A 20,625-nucleotide genomic window follows, 5' to 3' on the forward strand; every position below is an offset into this window, starting at 1 on the left:
CATACATAATCTCAGACCAATTACACGTTCATAGGGACTTTATGAAGCATTTACAACGCATATAAAGCATTTTTACATCAGGCCTCCAGAACTGCATTCAGCTTGGAAAGTATTAACCGAAACAAAAAAAACGAAACAATTTTGTGCATTTTGATACTCCTGCAAAGAGCGGACTGTTTTTTGGAATCAGCCTGTTCACATAAGTAGGTTTATTCCAACATTCAGCGAGTTACTCGGTCAAACCCACACAATAACCGTGTGTCTGCGGCAGTTCATTCATATCTGCTGGAGATCTTACAAACTTGTCTTTCATCCAGCGAGCAAAGCGGAAGCTGCAGGAAAGGCTCTAAAAACAAGAAAAGCTGCATGAAAAGGCGCCGAGCACAGAGTGATAGAAAGCAGCAGCCCAGCAGCACACAGCCTGTGCTCCCGTCTCTTTTCTCTGGCCTCTGTTCCTTTAATAAACTCATGGTTATCTAGTGTAACAAATGTCTCGCTGCCATCATCAAGTCCAGGCGAGGAGGGAGGAGTTTTTAATGTTCAGTTTGTTCTATGGATCGATGTCTGCTGGCATCGCCTCTCCCCTCGCCTGCACCGTGCGTAATATACTGTACCATTACCAAACGCTTTTTACGCGCATTCCTAACACATTTTAGCCACCGAAAACAGCCTGCGGAACTGACTGACACGCGTCGATCAACATATGTGGCACTGATGGACACAAACGGATCGTGAAAGAAGAAGATTCGCAGCCCGTAGGAGGAAGAAGAAGGTGAAAGAACGATCCCGATTTAACATCTGTTTCCCCCCCACCGCTCTCTCTAAAAACGATTCCTAACTGGATTTTTCTTTATATAGTGAGAGAGACTGAAGTAGTCGGAGAGCCACAATAAAGACTCACACACACTCTCTGTCTATGCATGGACTATCGTAGACCGCATTCAGTTTTCACCTGGGCACAGTAGTGAACTGCGACTCCAGAAAAAAATGCCACGGAGGAAACAGCAGGCACCCAAACGGGCTGCGGGTAAGAGATTTTTTTTGTTGTCAAAAAAGAACCTGTTTTTAATACGAGTGTGAGATTTGTCGATATTTGTTTTACGATTCTGCGAATAGCGTGTCTACAACACAGGGTTTCCCTTTCAAACTTTTATCATGTGGGACCCCCGAAGAGATACGAATCAGATCCTTCCATTTAGTAAGGGATTGTCCCGAGGAGCCCATCAGAGCAGGTTTTCTATAAATGTACATGTGACTATGGGTTACTATGTCCTGTAGAGAGGAACGTGAACGCAGATAAAGTGAATTTAATAATACGGAAATGAAACTAATTCTCATTTCACTCGGGACCTTCTAGAAGCCCAGTGAGGGGGATTCATCAGGGACCTCAGACACCAGTTTTTGGTATCAATTACTGTAAAAAGTCAAATGTTATAAAACAGTAGAGGAAGACTTGCAGCTTTAAGAGCACTTCTGGGATGATTAATTAGATTAATAATGGAAAACACTAGAAAGGGGGAAAGGAAGGACAATAAAGCCTTCTAGGTGCCCCCCACCCCTCCAAAAAAGAAAAAAAAATACTCATACCATGTCAAGGGGCATTTATTCATTCATTGATCAGAAACTTTCTTTGCCCATACTTTTTTTTTTTAACCCTCTCTCACTGCATTTGATTTGACCCGCATGAAGTGTGGAGAGGGGCTGAAAGATGTGGAGCTGCTGGATCCGTAGCAGATGAACTCTGTATGAACTCTTCATAATCTTATGGACAAATGGAGAATGGGTTACACTCACTCACACACACTCTCTCTCTCTCTTACACACACACACACAGAGGCACCCATATACACTCCATCCTTGCTGCTGGCAGGCAAAACAGGATGTGCACACTTCCACAACACACACATTTTTACTTTTTGTGAAGCGGGGTAATCTAGTCAAATGCTTATGTACATTCTGCTGTTTGTTAAAGCACACAAACGGCGCTATATGGAGGCCCGTGCAGTGTGTGCTGGAGGCCAGCATGTTAGTTGTAAAACGGTTTTGTAAATGTTTGTGTTTACAGCTTCTCTTTTTTAATGCAGCACTGTAGGGAAGCTGAATCTCAGCGTTTCTATCCCAAAGGACCCCCTCAAAAAATACCACTAAACTTAATTTTTGCTTATAATATTTAAAAAACAAAAAATCTAAACTACACAAAAAGGTCACAAATTACCTTTGACCACTTTTTAAGCAGCGTTAGCGATTGTGCTATTTAATGTAAATTATAATGTTCCCAAAAAGGCTGCCTCATTACGATCGAGCCGGTGCATTAAAACTAGATTGATCAAGGGTATTTCAGCGTTTGAGGATGCAATTACTTGGTTGTGGTGTGCTGAGAAGTTATCAGTCTTTATTATGGTTGCGGATGTAGCAACCAGATGGTGATTGTTCGCTGCCAATAATAGCGTCTCTTTATACCCGCTTAAGATACTGAGACCCTTATCTGCCCGGCACACTCTCAGTTTACACACACACACACACATAGACACTCGGTGCCATACAGTCACACACTAAATATTTTTCCCACATTTCAGTCGCCAAAAGCCCTCTTTTCTTAAAAACAATGCCCCCAGTTTTATTCAGAGAACTTTTGAGTAGATGCCTAAGTGATCCCTTTACACGCTCTCAGCTGCCTCGCCTGTACTCTGGTAAATGTGTCAGCCCTATAGAGAAATAAGCCTTCCAGAAGAGTTTCTTCATTGTTGAGGTAATTGTCTCCTCTTTGACAGGCACATTCATCAGTGGCTTAATGGTCAATCAAAAGTTGGCAGGCAGAGTGTTTTCATTCTTTCCTATCCACTACATTAGGAATACTTAATCAAAATGTCTCCCGGTAATGGCTGTGAAGAGTTCATGACTGACTGATCCGTTGTCTGTGCCGATAGAAAATTAACAGCTCGGCACTGGAGAGATGTGGGCCTGCAGATAAACAAATTGTGCATTAATATTTCATCTTCAAGACCTGGGATGTGCTATCAAGCGGTGGAATATTCCTGGGCTGTGTTGTCATTTTTCTCGCATTCTTTTTTTTTTTTTTCCTCCTGTATTCTTGAAGGCTCTTTGCAGCTGTAACTCATTTCACTTGATGACTTTACTGGGGTTACAGAGAGTGACGACAAATTGATTACCTGGCAGAGCAAGAATGGAGCGAAGAGAGGCGCAGGCTGACAGTCATGTTATAATAATATGTTTAATGATGTGTGGAGGGGGAACAAGGAGAGAGGAGTATTGAAATAAGAGCATGGAAGATGCAAAGGAATAGGTTTCATTTTTGTAGGGCTCTTAAAGACGCAGTATCCCCCCCTTGGTAGGAAATAGTGTTTTGCAAGGTGTTGTGAGGGGGTAAAAAAAAAATCGCAATTTCCAGCTCGAGCATTTATTCAAAGGACATGCCGCACTCAGGGCTCTTGCATTCTCTACTGGGGATTGTATTATTAATAGGTGTATTTGTAAATGTGAGACCACAGTTGTATCTGATTTACTTCCTTTACATACAGGGTTTGTGTGGTAATTTAAAACGCCAATTACTCACCAGTCCGGGATAGGATGCACTAAACCTTTACTTTATTACTGAGAAAACATCACTAAGGCCGAGGCTATCAGGCTGCAGATTCCAGGATGAAATTTGTGTATCGGCTTTATATATGGTGTAAACGTAAAGCCCTATAAGTGCACGGGATGCATTTTTGAGTGAAGGGAGCCATATGTTATTTTGCGGCCGTGGGAGTATTCCTCTTTCTGTTTTTTACAATAGCTCTCTGCCTCAAACTGTTAGCCCAATTTGCTGTTAACAAGATAAATTGGAGAACAGACAAAGGCATTAAGTGTTGCAGTGCCAGCTAGTGACTGACAGCAGCTTGTGGGAATTGGCTAGCAGAAATTCCTCCTAAGTGGTTTGTTCAGAAAACATCCTACGATCAAGGCAGATGTTGTTTATCCAGTTTAGGTAGAAAAAGGAAGTCCATTTTGTATGACAAAAACTGCGAGGAAAATGGCAGCAAGTACAAGAGAGTCTTATTGTATTTTTTTAAAACCCCATTACTGCTCTCGTTCCTCTGTATTCACTCGCTTTTGTCTAAAGCCTTTGTACCGACTTTTTTCTGTGATTTTTCTTACATTTATTTGACTAATTAAGATTTAAAAGGAATGATGGTCTTGCTAGATTGAACTTTTTTCGATAATTTAACTGATCTCGTGTATGCCTGTTTTTTTATATTTATCCTGTGACTCTGACTCTAGAGTACAGCTTTTTGACATACTGAGCTTCTCCCCATACTTGATACGGTTGCATCATCAGGCTACAAGTTAGGAATCCATGCATGGCACAACATATGGTGACTGCCCGACCCTTTTACAGAGTACACCCCATGATCTTACATGGTTTTCCAGAGAAAAGACAGTGCATGACAACAATGAGGCAAACCATCTTCTTGGCCTTGGAAATCATGTGATTGTTACTGCTAAAAAAAAAAGCCTCCATGTGCCTTTTTTGCCATTTTGATACAGAAGATAATGAAAGTTTTTGCAGAATAAGATGAAAAACCTCCCCTTATAATAAAAAATATGTAGTAGTCATTTTGTAACAGTGCTCATTCTGAGTGCAAAACTCTTGTTTGAATAGTTACCAAAGGATATTATCATTAGCACTCATTAAATCAGTGTATTTTTATGCACCATATCTCTGTGAATTTATTTCAGCAGGGCAAATATTTTGTTTTGATCAAATCCAGCCTTGAAATTTTGTTTTCTTATGAGCAAACCCGACTCTATGTGCACACTTTGTTGCAAAGCTTGCAATTCTCTAACTTGCAGCCGCTCCCCATAGAGATATCCTTTAATAACTTTCTCCTCATCAGCTAGTTTTCTTGCTGTATATTCTCGCCACGGTGGGGGGAAAAAAGGGAGGGGGGGTAGGATCAAGTCAGGTGGTTCCAGCGTGATCTCGTTGCATTTTCTCCTGCGTGCTAGTTAGTTGACAGGTGTAGATGGCTAATAGTTTGGGAAGGTTTTTGTTTGCGTGAGAGGCAGACAGTGTGGTGCACTGTCTAGGTGATAAGAACCAAGACTCCTGTGCCCTCCAGCACAGTGATCTCTCTCCTCCGCGCTGCGCTCTCCTGTGTGGAAAAAACAGCCTGTTATGATTGGTCTCAAGGCAAGTGCCTGTGCAGTGTTGCACCTCTCTACAGCAACTGCTCATTCACCTTGCCTTCCCTCAGAGACCTGCACTAGTTTCCAGGCAAATGACACAATTTGATATGCCGTTGGGGTGATTCATGTGGATAATGTTTCCATGTGATCATCACTGCAGAAAAGAGACTATTTCTTGTTATGTTTTTTTTTTTTTTTTCCTCATTAAGTCTGACAATAACTGGAATATTGGGAGAGTTTATTGCAAGGAGGCTAAAACTCATTATTTCTGCTAGACATTCCAAGTACAAAAGAAATTATGTTATGGTATTTTGTCCAGGTCCCTAAAGATGTAATGATTTACAGAGGAAAATAGGGAGGAGACTTTATAGCTTTGGTTGTTCATTTATGTGGATTTAGAGGATAAGAATGCAAGGCGAGTTTACAGTTAATACAGTAGCACTGAGGACCTGGTATTGATTACACAGAGGAGGTATGGTGTGTCTTATATGGTTTATGGTAAAGCGGACTGCAGCTCATATGCTTCGTATTATTGTAATGATATACATTCCTACCATAGTTTATGCCGCTTTGTCAGGACATCGTCTGTGTCCACGCAGAGTCGAGAAGATGTAAGTGAAGAAATCCATCTTGTAGTTGTTGACCTACATGTGTAGTCAGTCAGAGAGCATACGTGTCGGCCATATGGTTAGGAGGTTTTTATATACAATCACAGCCGGATCAGGTTAACCTAACCTGAGAGGCTTTTCAAAGCTCTTAACATATTATGTTTCTTAAAAAGAGGTCCTCTCCAGATTTAAAAATCACATCTGCTCAGGTTTCAGGAGTGGGGACCATCTGGGGTTCCTGCGCTGCTTTAGCTCAGCAGCAACGTGGCTGATAGTTTCAAGTAGAGAAAGATCCCCATGTAGATGTTTTTCACCGGTTCCTGTGTTAAAAGTTTACTTTAACTTATATCATATATCTTACAGTGATGTAAATGCCCAGTAATGAATGAATATGACATTTCGCTTCAATATGCAAGCACCAAAAAAAAAGAGAAAGCATTAATCTTAAGTTATCCGCGGTGTACCTGATTTGCTTCTTATCAAATCCTTAATGAGCTTCAATTAAGATTTATTATGCAAATTAACCCTCGGCTGCTACTGACTGCAGGAGCAGGAGCTATGACAATATTGTGCTAATGGTGTGATCTGTAACAATTACAAAGGTAAGCTGCCTTCACAGTGCATGCTCCACGAGCCTCTGCGAGGTCAGACCACTAAATATGCGTTCAGGTGTTCTGGAGGTTTGGAAAATTGTTTATCAAGTCTTTATTAATTAGTCTTTTAGATAGCAGTAGATAGAGATGTGATTGTTTCCCTGATATGCGATGTGTTCACAAGCATTGCTGCTGCTTATAGCTGCTTGTTTTTTTATAAAGTGTTTGCCAGTATATGTATTTATTTAGCTAAACTTAAACAAAGGAAGGCAAAGGGTAAAGGAAATCTGAGACTGTAAACCAAAATAAGCTGACAGAGCTTAAAAAATTAGGCAGCCAGCTGTATTTATTAAAAATGAAATATTTTCAAAATAAAAAAAATATTCAGCTGTTTGATTCCAGCTAAAATCAAATGCTCATTAACTGAGACTATTTCAGTGAATATTTCTCTCTCTCCGCCTCTTAAACACAAAAATAAACGTGCGGCATTGTTATTCCAACACTTAAGGCCTGGACAGGTAATGTGTCTAATTATCTCATCAAGTTAATTAGTGGAATTAATATTCATTACTTTTTGCTCTTGCGTTAGGAGCTTTCTTTTCACATTGAAACGAATGTCAAAATGTACACGTGCTGGTCATCAACTCAGCAACTTCACTCGTGCTTTTACAAGTTAGCTGTTCTGACTCAAAGATAATCAAATCGTAAGCTAGACACTAAATGTCCCGTGGGGAGAAAAACAAAGAGCTCGGAATGACAGAACATCGTTAATGTCCATAATCTGCTCTGCAAACCCAGAACCTTATCAAGAGGCCCGCTCTGGACCCTGCAGTATTCATCCACAGTATAGAGCATACCACCCACAAACACGCACCAAATAAGCACAGTGATGTACACTTCTAAGTGGTAATTACCTCATTAACTCAAAAAAGAAGAAAATGTCACAAGAAAATCTACATATTTATGTTAGTTGGGTTTTTTGTTTGTTTGTTTTCATTTCATTTTTATTTAATTACGTTGAGTGGCTGGGTTTACCTTCACCTTTACTGAGCTACACATTACAAGCAAAATTCAAAATGCTGGCATACAGCCAGGCTCAGTGGGCATGGGTTTCATTTGAACTCTGGATGGGACACATTAGTCAAGGTCCTGGTGGTCCTGCCACTGGAAATTTCAAACAGTCCGTTTTATGCATTCCAGCAAATCTGTATGTACAAAATTTTCCATTTTCTGCATTCATGTAAAGGGAATTTTTCTTTATTTATATAAACAAAATACATATTTTAACAACTATACCAAATAAATTGCAATTATTTGTCATCGTTTAAATAATCCTGAATCCTAAGACACTCCAAATACAGGCCTGATTCACTCTTCTGTGCTTTTTGGTGTATTTTGTTGGGGGAATCAAATAGTTTTAACGTGCATGTGGCACCTATTCATATTTCATGATTATCTATTCATGAGCAAAATTTCTGCTCATGTTAAAAATCTCTGCACGATGAAAACATGTGGCACATATGTATCTGTGTTTTGTGATCCTCTTTGTGGACTCTCAGTAGCATTACATGTATTATTTCAAAGTAAAAGTCTGTGCAAACGCATTTCTTCTAAATATTAAGGAGGATGCATCTTTTGTGCCTCCCCCCGACTGAAATCCACACCTGTGCCACAGCCTTTGAGGTTATGACCAGAGGAATTGCTGCTGGACACTTTACTCTAGCACTGCATGAAGTTGTGAACCTTGCACCTTGTGTAACTTCATTTACCACGAGGCTGATGGCTTCCTGACAGCTTTATAGCCTACGTGTTTTATGAGTCGTCATGCAGCACAATTACATAGGAGCTAATTTGATGAATCAAGTCAATGTTCTGCCGGCTCTGTTGACCTTGGTGGCCTGTGATCGTCCGTCTCTCTTCGGGGGTCATGCAGAGGCTTTCGCATTTTGTACTATTCGGTTACAGTTAGGCAGACAAAGAAAAATAGAATTAACTCACACTTCTTATTATTGCCAATCAAGATTCGTAATGAGAAATTTTCTTGCCTTGTTTTAAATGTCTTTGGTAAACTTTCAAATGAATCAGTTAATTAGCCTATTTTGTATTCCATCGTATTGGAATGCAAAATGATTCCTGTGTTTCTGATCTTTTTTGTTTTAATACACATTATATAGACTCGGTTGTGGAAAACAAGCTGAAATGTCATTTGGAGGTATTTTGTAATCTTCATTCTATAATTAACTGCATTTAAACACCTTAAATTCTCTAATTTATACCAATGTGTTTCAGTGGCATGACCGCAGGGATCGAATGCCCAAAAAGCAATAAAAGACCTGGCCACAGTTAAGATGGAATAATATAATTTGAATTTTTGTGGATTTTATAGACTATCAAAACATCCCAAAAAATCTGCTGCAGTCAAACTGTTTTATATTTGAGTAACCACACACTGGTTAGACTATCAGACGGTTTAACGAGATTTAATCAAATGATTTTAATGGTCATCTTACGTATTACTTGTTACAGATACAGAAAGCTTAAATTATAAATTAAACACATAATGTAAAGTGGTGAAATAATAACTCATATTAGTCCCACTGAATTAGAAACCAGACAGCACTCTCATGATTCTGTGTTCTTAGTGCTTTCAGTGACGTTATCTAACAAACTCTTCTCGCACTAGAAACACTGATTTAGGGGAGTAGAAACTTCAGCTTGCTAATTAGCACAGCTTTCAAATGCTGAATGGCTCATTTGACAATTTTTGTTAGCAGTAGACACGTTTTAATGTCAAACTGAATGTAAAGTGACAGGAATAAAGAGTTTGTTTTTTCTTCGTGGCGGGGGGTCCAGTGGATCATGCACTCTATTAAACACATTACCATTCGGCCCCGTGACACTTTGAGGTGCAGATTGGCTGAAACCTAAACGTGGTCGTGAATAAAGAATGACAGTAAAGTTTCCACTTTACTGTGTAACTAATATTTCGTGTGTTTTTTTTTTAATTATTATGGTGATATTTCTATTTTGCGTTATTAAAACGGTCCCCAAAAATATTGTCAAATAAAAATCAATCAGTAAAGTGCTTCATTTTTCTCCACATACATAAAAATTTGTCTATTTTTGTCGACTGAGTAATATTAGCCACGACCTAAGCATCCTGTAGATCTTTACAGAGCGCTAAGAAAGAATTTCCTTCTTGAAAGCATCACCATCATCATCACGGGAGACTCCAAAAGTGGAAAAAATCAGAAAAACACAAGTGTTTAAAAAAAAAAACCTTGGAAGCAGATACTGTTTACCTGTTTGCCATAAAACTAAGAGACATTGCTTGGTAAAAATACCAAACATTTTCTCTGTTTTGGCTATACTGCTGTACCTAAACAGTGCCTGAGACTTGCACGGCATCGTGTTAAGAACCTTCTCCTTAGGGCTGTGCCTGCCTGTTTGTGTCTACAGTATGTGCTGAGCTAGTCTGTTGAAACAGCTTAATTGATACTCATTAAACAGCAGTGACAGCTTAGGTATCCATGATGAATGTTGAATAATTCTGTTGTACTTACAACTTGATTAAGGAGAAGCACACAACATGTCAGTGTTGTAGCCTATGGCTTGGTCTGTGTGCACTTACCAGCAATGATTTCTTATTGCTACCTGCAGTCTTCCTTTAAGTTAATCTCAAGCGTTTGTGTGTGTGTGCCTGAAATAAACAAGTTTTCAAGCACTACATAAACAAGTATTAGAATTTCGCACGAGGATTAAAAATAGTTTTTACTTCATTTGACTTTGATTGTGATAGATTTTGCAGAGAGTGCAACACCAACCAATATACTTCATCTATAAATGTGAATAATGTTGACTTTTCTTTGTGTTTATTCAGCCACAGTCTGGCATTTTCATACAATAATAAAGTCAATGGATGTCAGGCAGATGAAAAATGTGCATCTTGTATTATTTCTGTTAGAAATTAAAGGCAATTGGAATTGGTTCAAAATTGACTGTCTTTGTAATGAGTGCATGACGAATGGTATAATTTAGAGAAGAAAATGAATGCTAGGGAACCAAAAATATTATTCTGCGGCATTTTATATGCTGTGATATTCCATGAAGATGAACTAATTTCACTAAATACCACATAAAATCTACTCATAATATTTTTCTACAGTATCATAAAACAGTGAGGATCAGGTCACCGGGGCAGATTCAGATTGAGGCAGATTCTCAAGTTAGTGTGATTTGATTTTTAGCGCTGTCTGTTTGTCTTTCTGTCAGCTGCTTTACGCAAAAACTACCCGCCCGAATTTGATGAAACCTGGGGGAGAGGTGGATTATGGGAGAAGAAACAGCCTATTACATTTTGGGTTGGATCCACATCACTTTCTTTTAAACTGGGAGACTAGGCACTGGCTTTGGTATCGGTCTGTGCTCTCTAAGTACCCTTCTAGGGTTTTGTTTGTTTGCTTTTTTTGACAGCCTTGGATGAATAAAAAAAAGCTACTTTAAAATCCTTATCATTTTCAGATTTCGAGGCCTGCACAGCTTCTCAAATTGCTGACATCTGATTAAACCGACGTTCTGTTCCCATAAGAGAAAAGAAGCCTTTTCTCCATTTTGAGAGTAGATGAAAGAGGGGGAATTTCCGCAGAGGATGGATTTACAACTTTATCCTCACATGATTAATATTACACAGGGAAGTCTTTGTACAGGAAGCAGCATGTCTAATTATGGTCCAACTGTGTCTTGACTGAGAGCAAACAAAGAGGAACTGCACTGACACGTCACACAAACGGTTCATGCGGGTGCGGGGTGATGTCATCGTCACCCAGATTTCATGATGCTAAGCCCACAACTGATTGAGCAACGGCAGAAGTCTGGCTTTCAGTATACTACGTCCAGCTGGCGACTGCCTCCTAGAAACTCTGTGGGCATATGGGTTTAGCTTCAATAAAACCCACGGCCGCCGGTGACGTGCATTTCCTTCTTTTTCATGTTTTCAAGGTTACGCATTTCCACCAAACACATAACCTCACCACTTATGACCTCACTGATGATAACTACAGTATGTCTACATTCGCCGTACTGTTAGGAGCAGATGCAGATTCATCACGCTCGCCCCCTCTGCAAGAATTCCAGGGACTCCATGTCCTCCCACGTTTGCCTGTTCATCATATATCTCAGCCCAGACATTCAAGAGGTTGCTAGCCAGGCCAGCCATAAGTCTTCCTGTCCATCAGGACGGCACCGTGTTTCTCTGCCTGATTTTCAGCTGTTACTTGTAAACCAGAACAGCATTCTTTAGATTAACAGAGTGACAGGGAGGCCTCTAAAAGCAAACTATAATAGTATGATATGTTACAGTCATATTTTATGGCTTTTAGTGTGTGAGGTCGTGCGTGTGCGTGTGTGCAGACAGATCAGCTTAAGGATCTAATAGGCCTGCATTGCACCTCGGGGAGTGTAGAAAATAATGGTGCTGTGTTACTGCTGTTTATCATTAGGTTGATAATGATAACACGTGCACAGCGCAGGAAACCTGGCCGCACCTGGCCATCGTCACAAGTGGACATCACGTGTGAGGTTATTCTTCTCATTCTTTTAGTTTGTTTTTTTAATATTTAATATTTTATTTTTGTCAAGAAGTGTGTCTGGGTGCAAAAAAGTCAATGATATAGAACTAACTGTCAAAATAAGTTGTGTTCAATCCAAAACCGCTTAAGGTGTCAAGGACACGTTTTCCTCCCTCCCATATCCTGACAAACATTGAGTCAGCAATTGTCTGTTGTATTTTCAGTACTCTCATGCCACCCCCCCCCCAGGCCATTTTAAAGTTGTAGAAAGTGGTCATTTTCTCTGTGTCAGTGGGAGGTCAGTGCTGTGGCAGTCAGCAAAGCTATTCGGTCTGGTGAAACAGAGTCTGTTGGGAACCTTAAAGACATTTTGTCCGGTGTAGTCGCCTCTCACTGTGTGTCTTCACGCCTGTCTCTTTGTACTCCTTGTGCTCGTAGAAAGTCTAAAAGAGCTCGAAGCATTTGTTGGATTGCTTCCAGAGCTCCAAACTTTTATTCTTGACACCTAAGACTACCCAGCTGTCAATTTTAAACCTGCTTATTAAACTGGCATATATGAATCTTGTCGAATATTTCCATTTGCACGGCTTTACTCCGTCTGTGTGGTCATTTGTCCTTGTGTCAAAACTACTTCTTGTTATACCCAGCTCCTATTCAATCTGAATACCTACCTGTCCTTGCAGCTCCCTGTGTTGGTGACTGACATGTCCTCTCTATGCTGCGTACTGTATCCCTGGTAACTGTCGCCTGGGGCCCACTCACTCATCCCTAAAATGTAACAGAGGTCACACACAGATCATTGCTGTAGCCAAAGGCCCTGACTTTAATACAGAGTGACCTGCACAGGACACAGCGGTACAGCAGCTGGTCAGTGATGAATCTGGAAACCTGCTCCATCATCAGTATTATAGAGAGTTTGATTGTGTGGAAACCTGACCTGGATGAGAGTGAAAAGCAATCCAATAGATGAAATACTAACATTAATATAATATTATTTTGATATTTTAAAGAAATTTAAAAAAATAAATAAGACAAGATTTGGTCACCTACTAGGGAATATTTATTTGCTTAAACTATGAGTAACTACAAAAAAAATCTTCTGTATTGTACAAACCACGCTGACTTAAGATAGTTATATTACCCTGATTCTGTCCAAAAGTATTTAAAGGTGACCGCTTTGTAGTTGCAGTTGCTCATGGTACTAATGGCACACTAAGTAAGCCATGTCTGATTAATTAACTAATTAAAGCTGAAGATATCAGTTGTCATCTAAGTGATCCTTTTGACAGCTCCCCATCTGCACTATAGCTAAAGAGCTAACATTAGTTAACGTTGTAACTGCGCAGATTGAGATGTTAAACGAAGGCTCAGCATTACATGTGTGGAGATCCAGATTAAAAAATTACATTTTTAGGTTTATATCTATTTAAGAATGTCATCGACTGTTGTTTAAATACTGAAAATACACAGTGACATGAAAATGATGCACTCTCTGTGAAATATTGAGACGGGACTGATTCATTTTAAAGATTGATTGAAAAAAAACCCCAAATACGCAGGTTAATTGTTTAAGGTGGTCCGTCCGGCTGATGCTTACGTGGTTAAAATCTTGGGAAATTCTCCAAACTTTTCAGAAAAGCAGTAGTATTGTGACTTCTGCTTGTTTTCATAGGTTTGGGTTTTTCAGACCTGATGCGATCTTCCTCGGTCTATTGAAGTGACAGAAATATATGTTTCAAGCATTTTTTAATTTCACGTAACTTTTCCTCCCACTTTAATTTCGACATGCCCGTAACAGTCACCGAAGAAAGCCAGCCGGTATTTTCCATATGTGCGAGATCTTCGAGTAATCTATAATCTTTGGTACAGCACTGGCTTGCGGTTTGAGTGGGGTCAACATCACCCTGCCCTTGTTGCTGTCTAATCAGTGTGTGTGTGTAGATGGTGCTGTAGTGGAGGCGAAAGCAGTGAAAAGAGACATCTGCTTCAAAACTTCTTTGAAGAAGTTGTTTTGAGCCTTCTGCACCTCCTTTCTGCATAGCCTCGCCTCTCATACTCCCTTGCTTTCTGCAAACTCCGTCCACATATTCCCTCGCCTCCTGGATGTGACACCATCTGTCCATGTGAGCCAAAAACCTACGCAAGTCCTTTCGAAGTTTGTTAATCACTCGTCTTCTTTCATGTACGTTTGGCTCTTACGTCAGCGCACCGTAATCTCGTTCTTGCCTAACTGCCATTGTGACCACACAGAGTGCAGACAGGGCCCATTTTATCTCACGCCATGAATATTTCCTAAACCTAAACAAACAGCGACGGAAAATGGATATAACAATAAAAGAAAACTGGAAAGTAGTTAAGTAAGTACTTCTAGCTGTTAGCAACAGGAAGATGGCGCAAATGACCTTGCATGCTTAAATGGCATTAAACATCCCATAAGTAACCTCATCATTATGAAAAGTTGTTACAGTACACTTCATCCATATCTTATTTTGTAATTTCATCTTATGAAATGTAGTTTAGCTCAGTCCTTTTACATGCTGCATGTACTTTACCGCCTTGAAATCTGTTCTAATCCCTAACCAGGAATTCCCGTCTCCCTCAGTGAATTAGCTGTTGATGTGGCGGATCAGTTTTACCCAACTTCCAGGGGGCGTCCTGACTCTCCAGCCTCACTGAGGCTGAGACTGATCTTCAGCTGCTGCCTCAGTGTGTCTAAACACTTCTATTTTTCTAAAGCCTCGCCTGCCACATCCTCACATGGCACAGCGAGGCGAATAGCACTCGTCGGTGCTATATGACTATTTACAGAGTGTGATAACGAAATGTATCTCTTCATTCTGAGACTTGTGACTGAGGGTGACTTTGTAGTGTTTACACAGCTACTTTCAGATTGTCCCGCTGAAATATGAGAATTAACCTGAGGTGCCACACGGGACTGTTTTAGTTGGAGCTTATTGACATCTTTGTGTCTTTAAAAAACACTCTTTGTATCAGTCGGATTTCTACCCATTGAAATTTAGCTCGCTAAGAGAGAGATGTTGCAAGGGTCTTTAAAACTCATCAGCCTCTGAGCGTGCAACCTTTTTGTATGTATGCTTTCTTTCTTTGAGTTGTTCCTGGGTTTTTGCATGTGTTACGGTTGTGTTTGCATGTGTTTCTTACATGCTTCATGGCAGCCCTCACACCCTGGCAGCGACCCAGCTGAAAAGTTCCGGTACTGTCCAGACGCATCCTTTAGGGACCTCATCAGCCCCTGAATTTCCTTCCCCTCACGCCTGAGGGCATCCATATTCATTTCCTCCTCTGATTTGGGGAAAATGATGAAAGGCTGGCTTTTTTCCCATCTCTTATTTCCTGCCAAGGTTGCCTGCATTTTAATGCGACGTAAATCTGCAAAGACCTGCAAACATGCTCCCATTTGGACATGGCCAGTTCCATGTTATTAGTATCATGCCATATCAAAAAAAAAGGAAGTCCCAGGGTTGTTAATGTTATTGTAATACGATTCCTTAAAACTTTAGTGTGCATCAGTACGATAATCCATTTTGTTATAAATCTAGCTCGTAGTTAGGCTCAATTACTCCAATTTCACTGTAAGCTGTATTTACCTGTCTTTTCCATAGGTCTGTTTCTCATAAAATGAACATTTCATTCACTCCTAAGTTATGAGTGCTGGATGATATCATGGAGATAACTGCACTGGTTTGAAATAAACCTGTGATTAAGCTGGTGGGTGGGTATTTACTCTTACCGGAGACAGGAAATGAATGTTAATGAAAATAACAGTCGCGTACAGTAATAACCCAACTCTGTAATTATTGGCATGCTTTGATGATGCCATATATACTCAACACACACATGCGCCTACTTAACTAAACCTCAGGTAGACTATTAGCTCCACTAGCAGGATCCTGCCCTCCGCTATGCACAACAGTGCTCAGGGTGGGGAGGCCTTGCCCAATGAAGGAGCGGGCTTTCAGTTGCCGAGACAACCCTAAACACACATGTACACAAAGGAAAGGTCCCACTGTGAGAGAGGATCATCTCCACCTCTGGCTGGATAAAGAGCGCTCCACACACTGGAATGCACTCCTGCCCTACAGGCGTATGCAGCAGTGTGTATATGCAGTTCGCAAGCATCCCACACACCATTCATGGAGTTTATACTTACACCCAGAATGCTGTGTTTGTGTTTCCCTGTATTTAACAGCAAAGCACATTAACAGGTATTAGAAAAACAGCACTGTGTTTTGCTTGAAATACGAGGTGAGATTCTAGCTCCTAATAACAAATCTGAGATTTGTACCAAACACAGGAAGTCGACCGTAATAAATTATTAATCACGAAAAGCTGTTTTCAGACATTATAAAAAAAAAAAAAAAAAAGAATTATTATTACAAAATTGAATCTGAAGACTTGCCGTTTTGTCTCGTGTCGTCACCGCGACAGCTCACTCTCAAAGATGGCACTTGATGGTTTTCACTAGTGAATTTAGAGCGCTCAGAACTTCATCCGTATTGTTTGGCTTCAAATCTGGGCCACATATGATAACAGAATTATCCCTCTCTACAGTAAGCGTGTGGAAACTCATGCAACGGTCTGTCATCTGAGGTCTGCAAGATGCAAAATAGCTTGTGGCTGTGGGTGTCTGATAGACCTCGGTTTCTTTTATGGTGCAGCTTCAACTCTACGCAGAGAGAGTGTGGGCATGTATCACTCTGACCCAAACACACTTTTAATGCTGACTGGTGCAGCAAAGTAGTTTGTGTATTGCAGCCGGTGCCTCTTTCACCATGAGTGCAGGTTATATTTTGGTGGACGTGGTGTCACCTGTGCATTTATATAATGCCTTTTCAGAAAGTTAATACACTTTGTGTGGCTGCGGAGGCTGCGCTTTTGTTAGAGTGTTTGAGCGGTCAGAGCCAATTAAACTGTTTTAAATGGGTTAACTTTTTCCACATTTCTTTACATTAATAAAATTCTTACTCTAGGCTGTGCAGGTCAAGTTGCTCCAGGATTACACACACACATATATATATATATATATCTATAAAGGAACTTAATGTTAGGCCATCTGGAAAATACAGCTTTTAAAGAGGGTGAGTAAAACTTAAGCGCTGCAAAGGGACACAATTCAGCTAATTGTAAACAGCTGCAGGTGATATCACCCTTCAGACTACAGACAAAGCAGGGGTAAAAAGTCCTACTGAAAAGCTCTCAATTTAAAAGAACACTGCAATCCAGTCTATCCTACTGAGGAAAATATAAAGTGTCTGTTTTAACAATAAATGTTACCAATTTACTCTGTCCTCAAGTGACAAATGTTTTTTTTGCAAACATTCAGGCTTTTGCACTGCAACATCCTACAGGCAGAAACCCCTACTGAAAAGCCCATTAGAATCAAATGAATGTCAAATTCTGCTAAGTGTTTGCACATGACAAACATCTAACATGGCTAATTGCAGATAAGTGTCAGGGTGAAATGTGTTTTGAGCCTAGGATGGTGCAAAATGGCGTTGTGTATTTCTGTTTTAGTATAGTAGTGATAAAGCCGAGGTTTGGAGCAAATGTGCCACGAGATTTCCTTTAGAAAAGCAGAAACGTTTGTCTGCATCTTCAGTGTTTGTCAGCGTTGAGTCATTGTGGTTGTTAAGGTCATTTAAGAAAGAGCAAAGTTAAACGCTTCTCATGTCTCATGACCGACATCTGCATTTCTTGTGAAAATAAAAAGAAAGGCACATACTGCACAGACTGTTTGTAACAAGAAAACAAGTCCTGGATTTATTTTCCTTACACATTCGGTGCATTATGAATTAGGGTGTCTGCAGGTTATGAAACAATTTATTCATTTCCCTTAAAAAGGCCTCAGAACCTGTTAAAATTTTTAAATTTTATTTACCAAGATCTTGATTTCTTTTTCTCTTGCCTAAAGGCAACAGAGTTAGTTAAAATATTTTTATGTGTCAACTGTCAAGTGACATTACACATCCATACACTTCATGTGATCCTGGTGTGATCGTTGATTGTCTGCACACGAGTCTGTTCGGTGCTCTTTTTATTTTGCTGCTGCTGCCAGCTACAATAGCAGCTCATTAACTCATATATATGTAAGTATGTGTCACATCTTCCAAAACTTCACCAAACTACTTTAATTGGTTAATCCAGTTAAACATTATCTGAGTGTAGGCTACGCTTAGTGAATAATTATATATAGATGTGAAAATTGGATGCAAAAAGTCAATATGTTTGTTGTTTATTTAAATAAATTACAGACCTTATTAACTCTACTTGGAATTAGTTGGAAAAAAAAACATTTTTTTTTTGCAATTAGTTGATTATTTGATGATCAGAAATAAACTATAATTATATTAATAGATTCGTTAAGCAAAACATTAAAAAAAAAATCCCCCTGCTGTGATTTTCAGCTGTTACTCTAATGCTATTTGAATTTTGAATAATTGATCACTTAACCAAAGCAGTTTAACAAATAGATTCACCGTCGTGCAGCCTTAGTCTGTTACAGTTTTTTTTGGTCTCAGCTGTAATGACTCCCCGTATTTCACATTGTGTTCCCGTGTCTGTTTGTGCTGGAGTTGTAGAGCTTCCAGTGCTGTAGTAGTGCGACTGGGCACCATCTTGTGTCCTGAGCAATAGCAGCAGGCTGTTCCGTGGCAGCACACCAGCTGCCTGTAGTTTAGGGGAAGAGGCACTGGGCTGGCCTATCTCAGATTTGGGTCTCTGAGTTATTGACCCTCGTTGATAAACCCCTCTGAATGACACGGGCATAATTCAGCCTAAAAGTTTGCACTGTCACCGGGATGAGCTCACTGTCTTCGCTGAATATATGGGTGCAATTTTCGAAATAGGTTTATAGCAATTCTTGAGAGAGGAGGGCGAGATAGTGATATTACTGACTTTATCACTGCAGCTGAGCAGCATCTAGCACCTCGGTATCTCTCTATCCCTCCACTGTAGAGCGGTGAGGGATCACAAAGCACATACATTGTCTGTATTACTAAAGCAAAAAGAAAAAAATAGAGTCCAGCTCCTAATGGGGGGGCAGGGAAATGATATGTCATTATAACAGTAATGCTCTATTATCCGCTCTTATCATACACTTACATGTTTTTTCTTCCCTCTGGTTGGGTTTTACATTTACTTTAGTTGTATCCTAACTCAATAAATGTTGCATTGTTTGTCTTCTTGCAAATGGATCTTGCTCAGTGGCTATCTGGATAAGCATGTGGTGTGTGGTGCGTTTTATCAGATGGACAATTTGCTTTGAATTAGTATTCAAGTGCAGTTTCTTATGTTGCCATTAAGGGCTCACTTTACTGATTTCCTTCTCAAGTGATATAATATGTGATCTAATGTGTAATTTAAGGACGTGATCAAATTTTGTTCAAACTTGTCTGATAGATGTGATTTTCAGTGTTCCGTCTCTATATTTATCCTAAAAATGACTTCTTGAAGTGAGTGAAATAGAATCACACTGAATGTAATTAAATAATGTGAGACTTGTTAAGCAATAGACAAAATAATGAGTCATTCTGTCTATAAACTGCACCTTTAATCCCATTTAATTTTCCCCCCTCCATCAGGCTGCATTCTTAATGTATTTTGTCAGTGTAATGTGAACAGCTCATTGTTGAAAATTCACCGAATCTCTTTTCTTCCTTCTTCCTTTTTTCGTTTCACGTGTGGAGACAGAACCTGAACCCATAAGAATCTAATATACTGAGCCCAGTATAGTGCATCCCATAAATTGATTTTGACCCAGCCTTTGAACAAAAGGAACACTGTTGCATTGCCATCCGCGGCTGATGCCACTCCCTCTTTGGCTCACGCTGAATACTCTCCTTTAATAGTGTGATGGGTGGTAGCTGACTGAAAAAAGTGCCTTATTTAGTTGGTTGGGGAGAGGTAGGCAGAGCAGGGATGGGGTTTCTGTGACTGGCACCGATCAATCACTCTGTGAGGGGAAGCTAATGAAGCAGGCTATGGTTTATTAAAGGGTTAGCAGAGAAAAGATTACTGCAGGGCCCAGGCTTCCCAGAAGCCCAGTGAAGGAGGATACAGTGCATCGCTAATGGTTAGGGGCTAGCCGTAAAGCAATCAAGGTGTTTACTATAATCTGGCTCCTATTATGTGATCTATTATGTGGGTGTGAATAAAGACGGTGTTGAAATGTGTCTTGGTTGAAGTTGAAGACAAAGCAAACATTACAGCGCTAAAAATCTTGCTGTTTGCGATCAAATTGACACAATCTGGGGATGCCAGATTGCAAATTTATGGTATAGAAAACACAATCTTTCACAACATGTGACCTCTGCCAGTTTGCCGTTGTTTTGGCATTTGAAAATAGAGCCCTGATTTAAGGCAAACACTCGTCGGATGAAGTCAGTAAAATAACCTTATTCTGAAGAAATATGAGCACGGTGAAACCGAGGCACTCTCTCAGATAGTTTGAAAGACAAATGAGTAGCAGGGGAGTGAAAAATGCAAAGCAGATGTTTTTCTCACCGTTTTTAATGGCAGCAAGACATTACTGATGCCATTACAGAGACCTTTTATGGCTTCTTTTAATCCCCTGGCCTGCCTGAGGAAAGGAACCCCTTGTGGTGCAAAGTAGCCTCTTTACTTCGGAACGACAATTTGAACCCATTT

At 40.0% G+C, this 20,625-nt stretch overlaps 1 protein-coding gene across 3 annotated transcripts in view; it reads left to right on the plus strand.

Moving 5' to 3' along the window:
* The first annotated feature begins 315 nt into the window (after positions 1-315).
* The window catches only part of LOC120737328 (teashirt homolog 2), a 39,676-nt gene continuing 19,366 nt past the window's right edge, over positions 316-20,625 (plus strand). Inside the window, exons 1-2 of one of the 3 annotated variants that reach the window (XM_040037959.1) lie at positions 378-772; positions 859-1,027. In XM_040037959.1, the coding sequence (XP_039893893.1) occupies positions 988-1,027 (40 nt within the window). In that variant the 5' untranslated portion in view covers positions 378-772; positions 859-987. Of the gene's footprint in view, positions 18,066-20,625 lie in introns of all 3 variants that reach the window. The other 2 variants (XR_005696727.1, XM_040037957.1) reach the window with 2 other exon arrangements.

Source organism: Simochromis diagramma, unplaced genomic scaffold (genome assembly GCF_900408965.1).
Source record: "Simochromis diagramma unplaced genomic scaffold, fSimDia1.1 OVJJ01000061.1, whole genome shotgun sequence".
Taxonomy (NCBI): Eukaryota; Metazoa; Chordata; class Actinopteri; order Cichliformes; family Cichlidae; genus Simochromis; species Simochromis diagramma.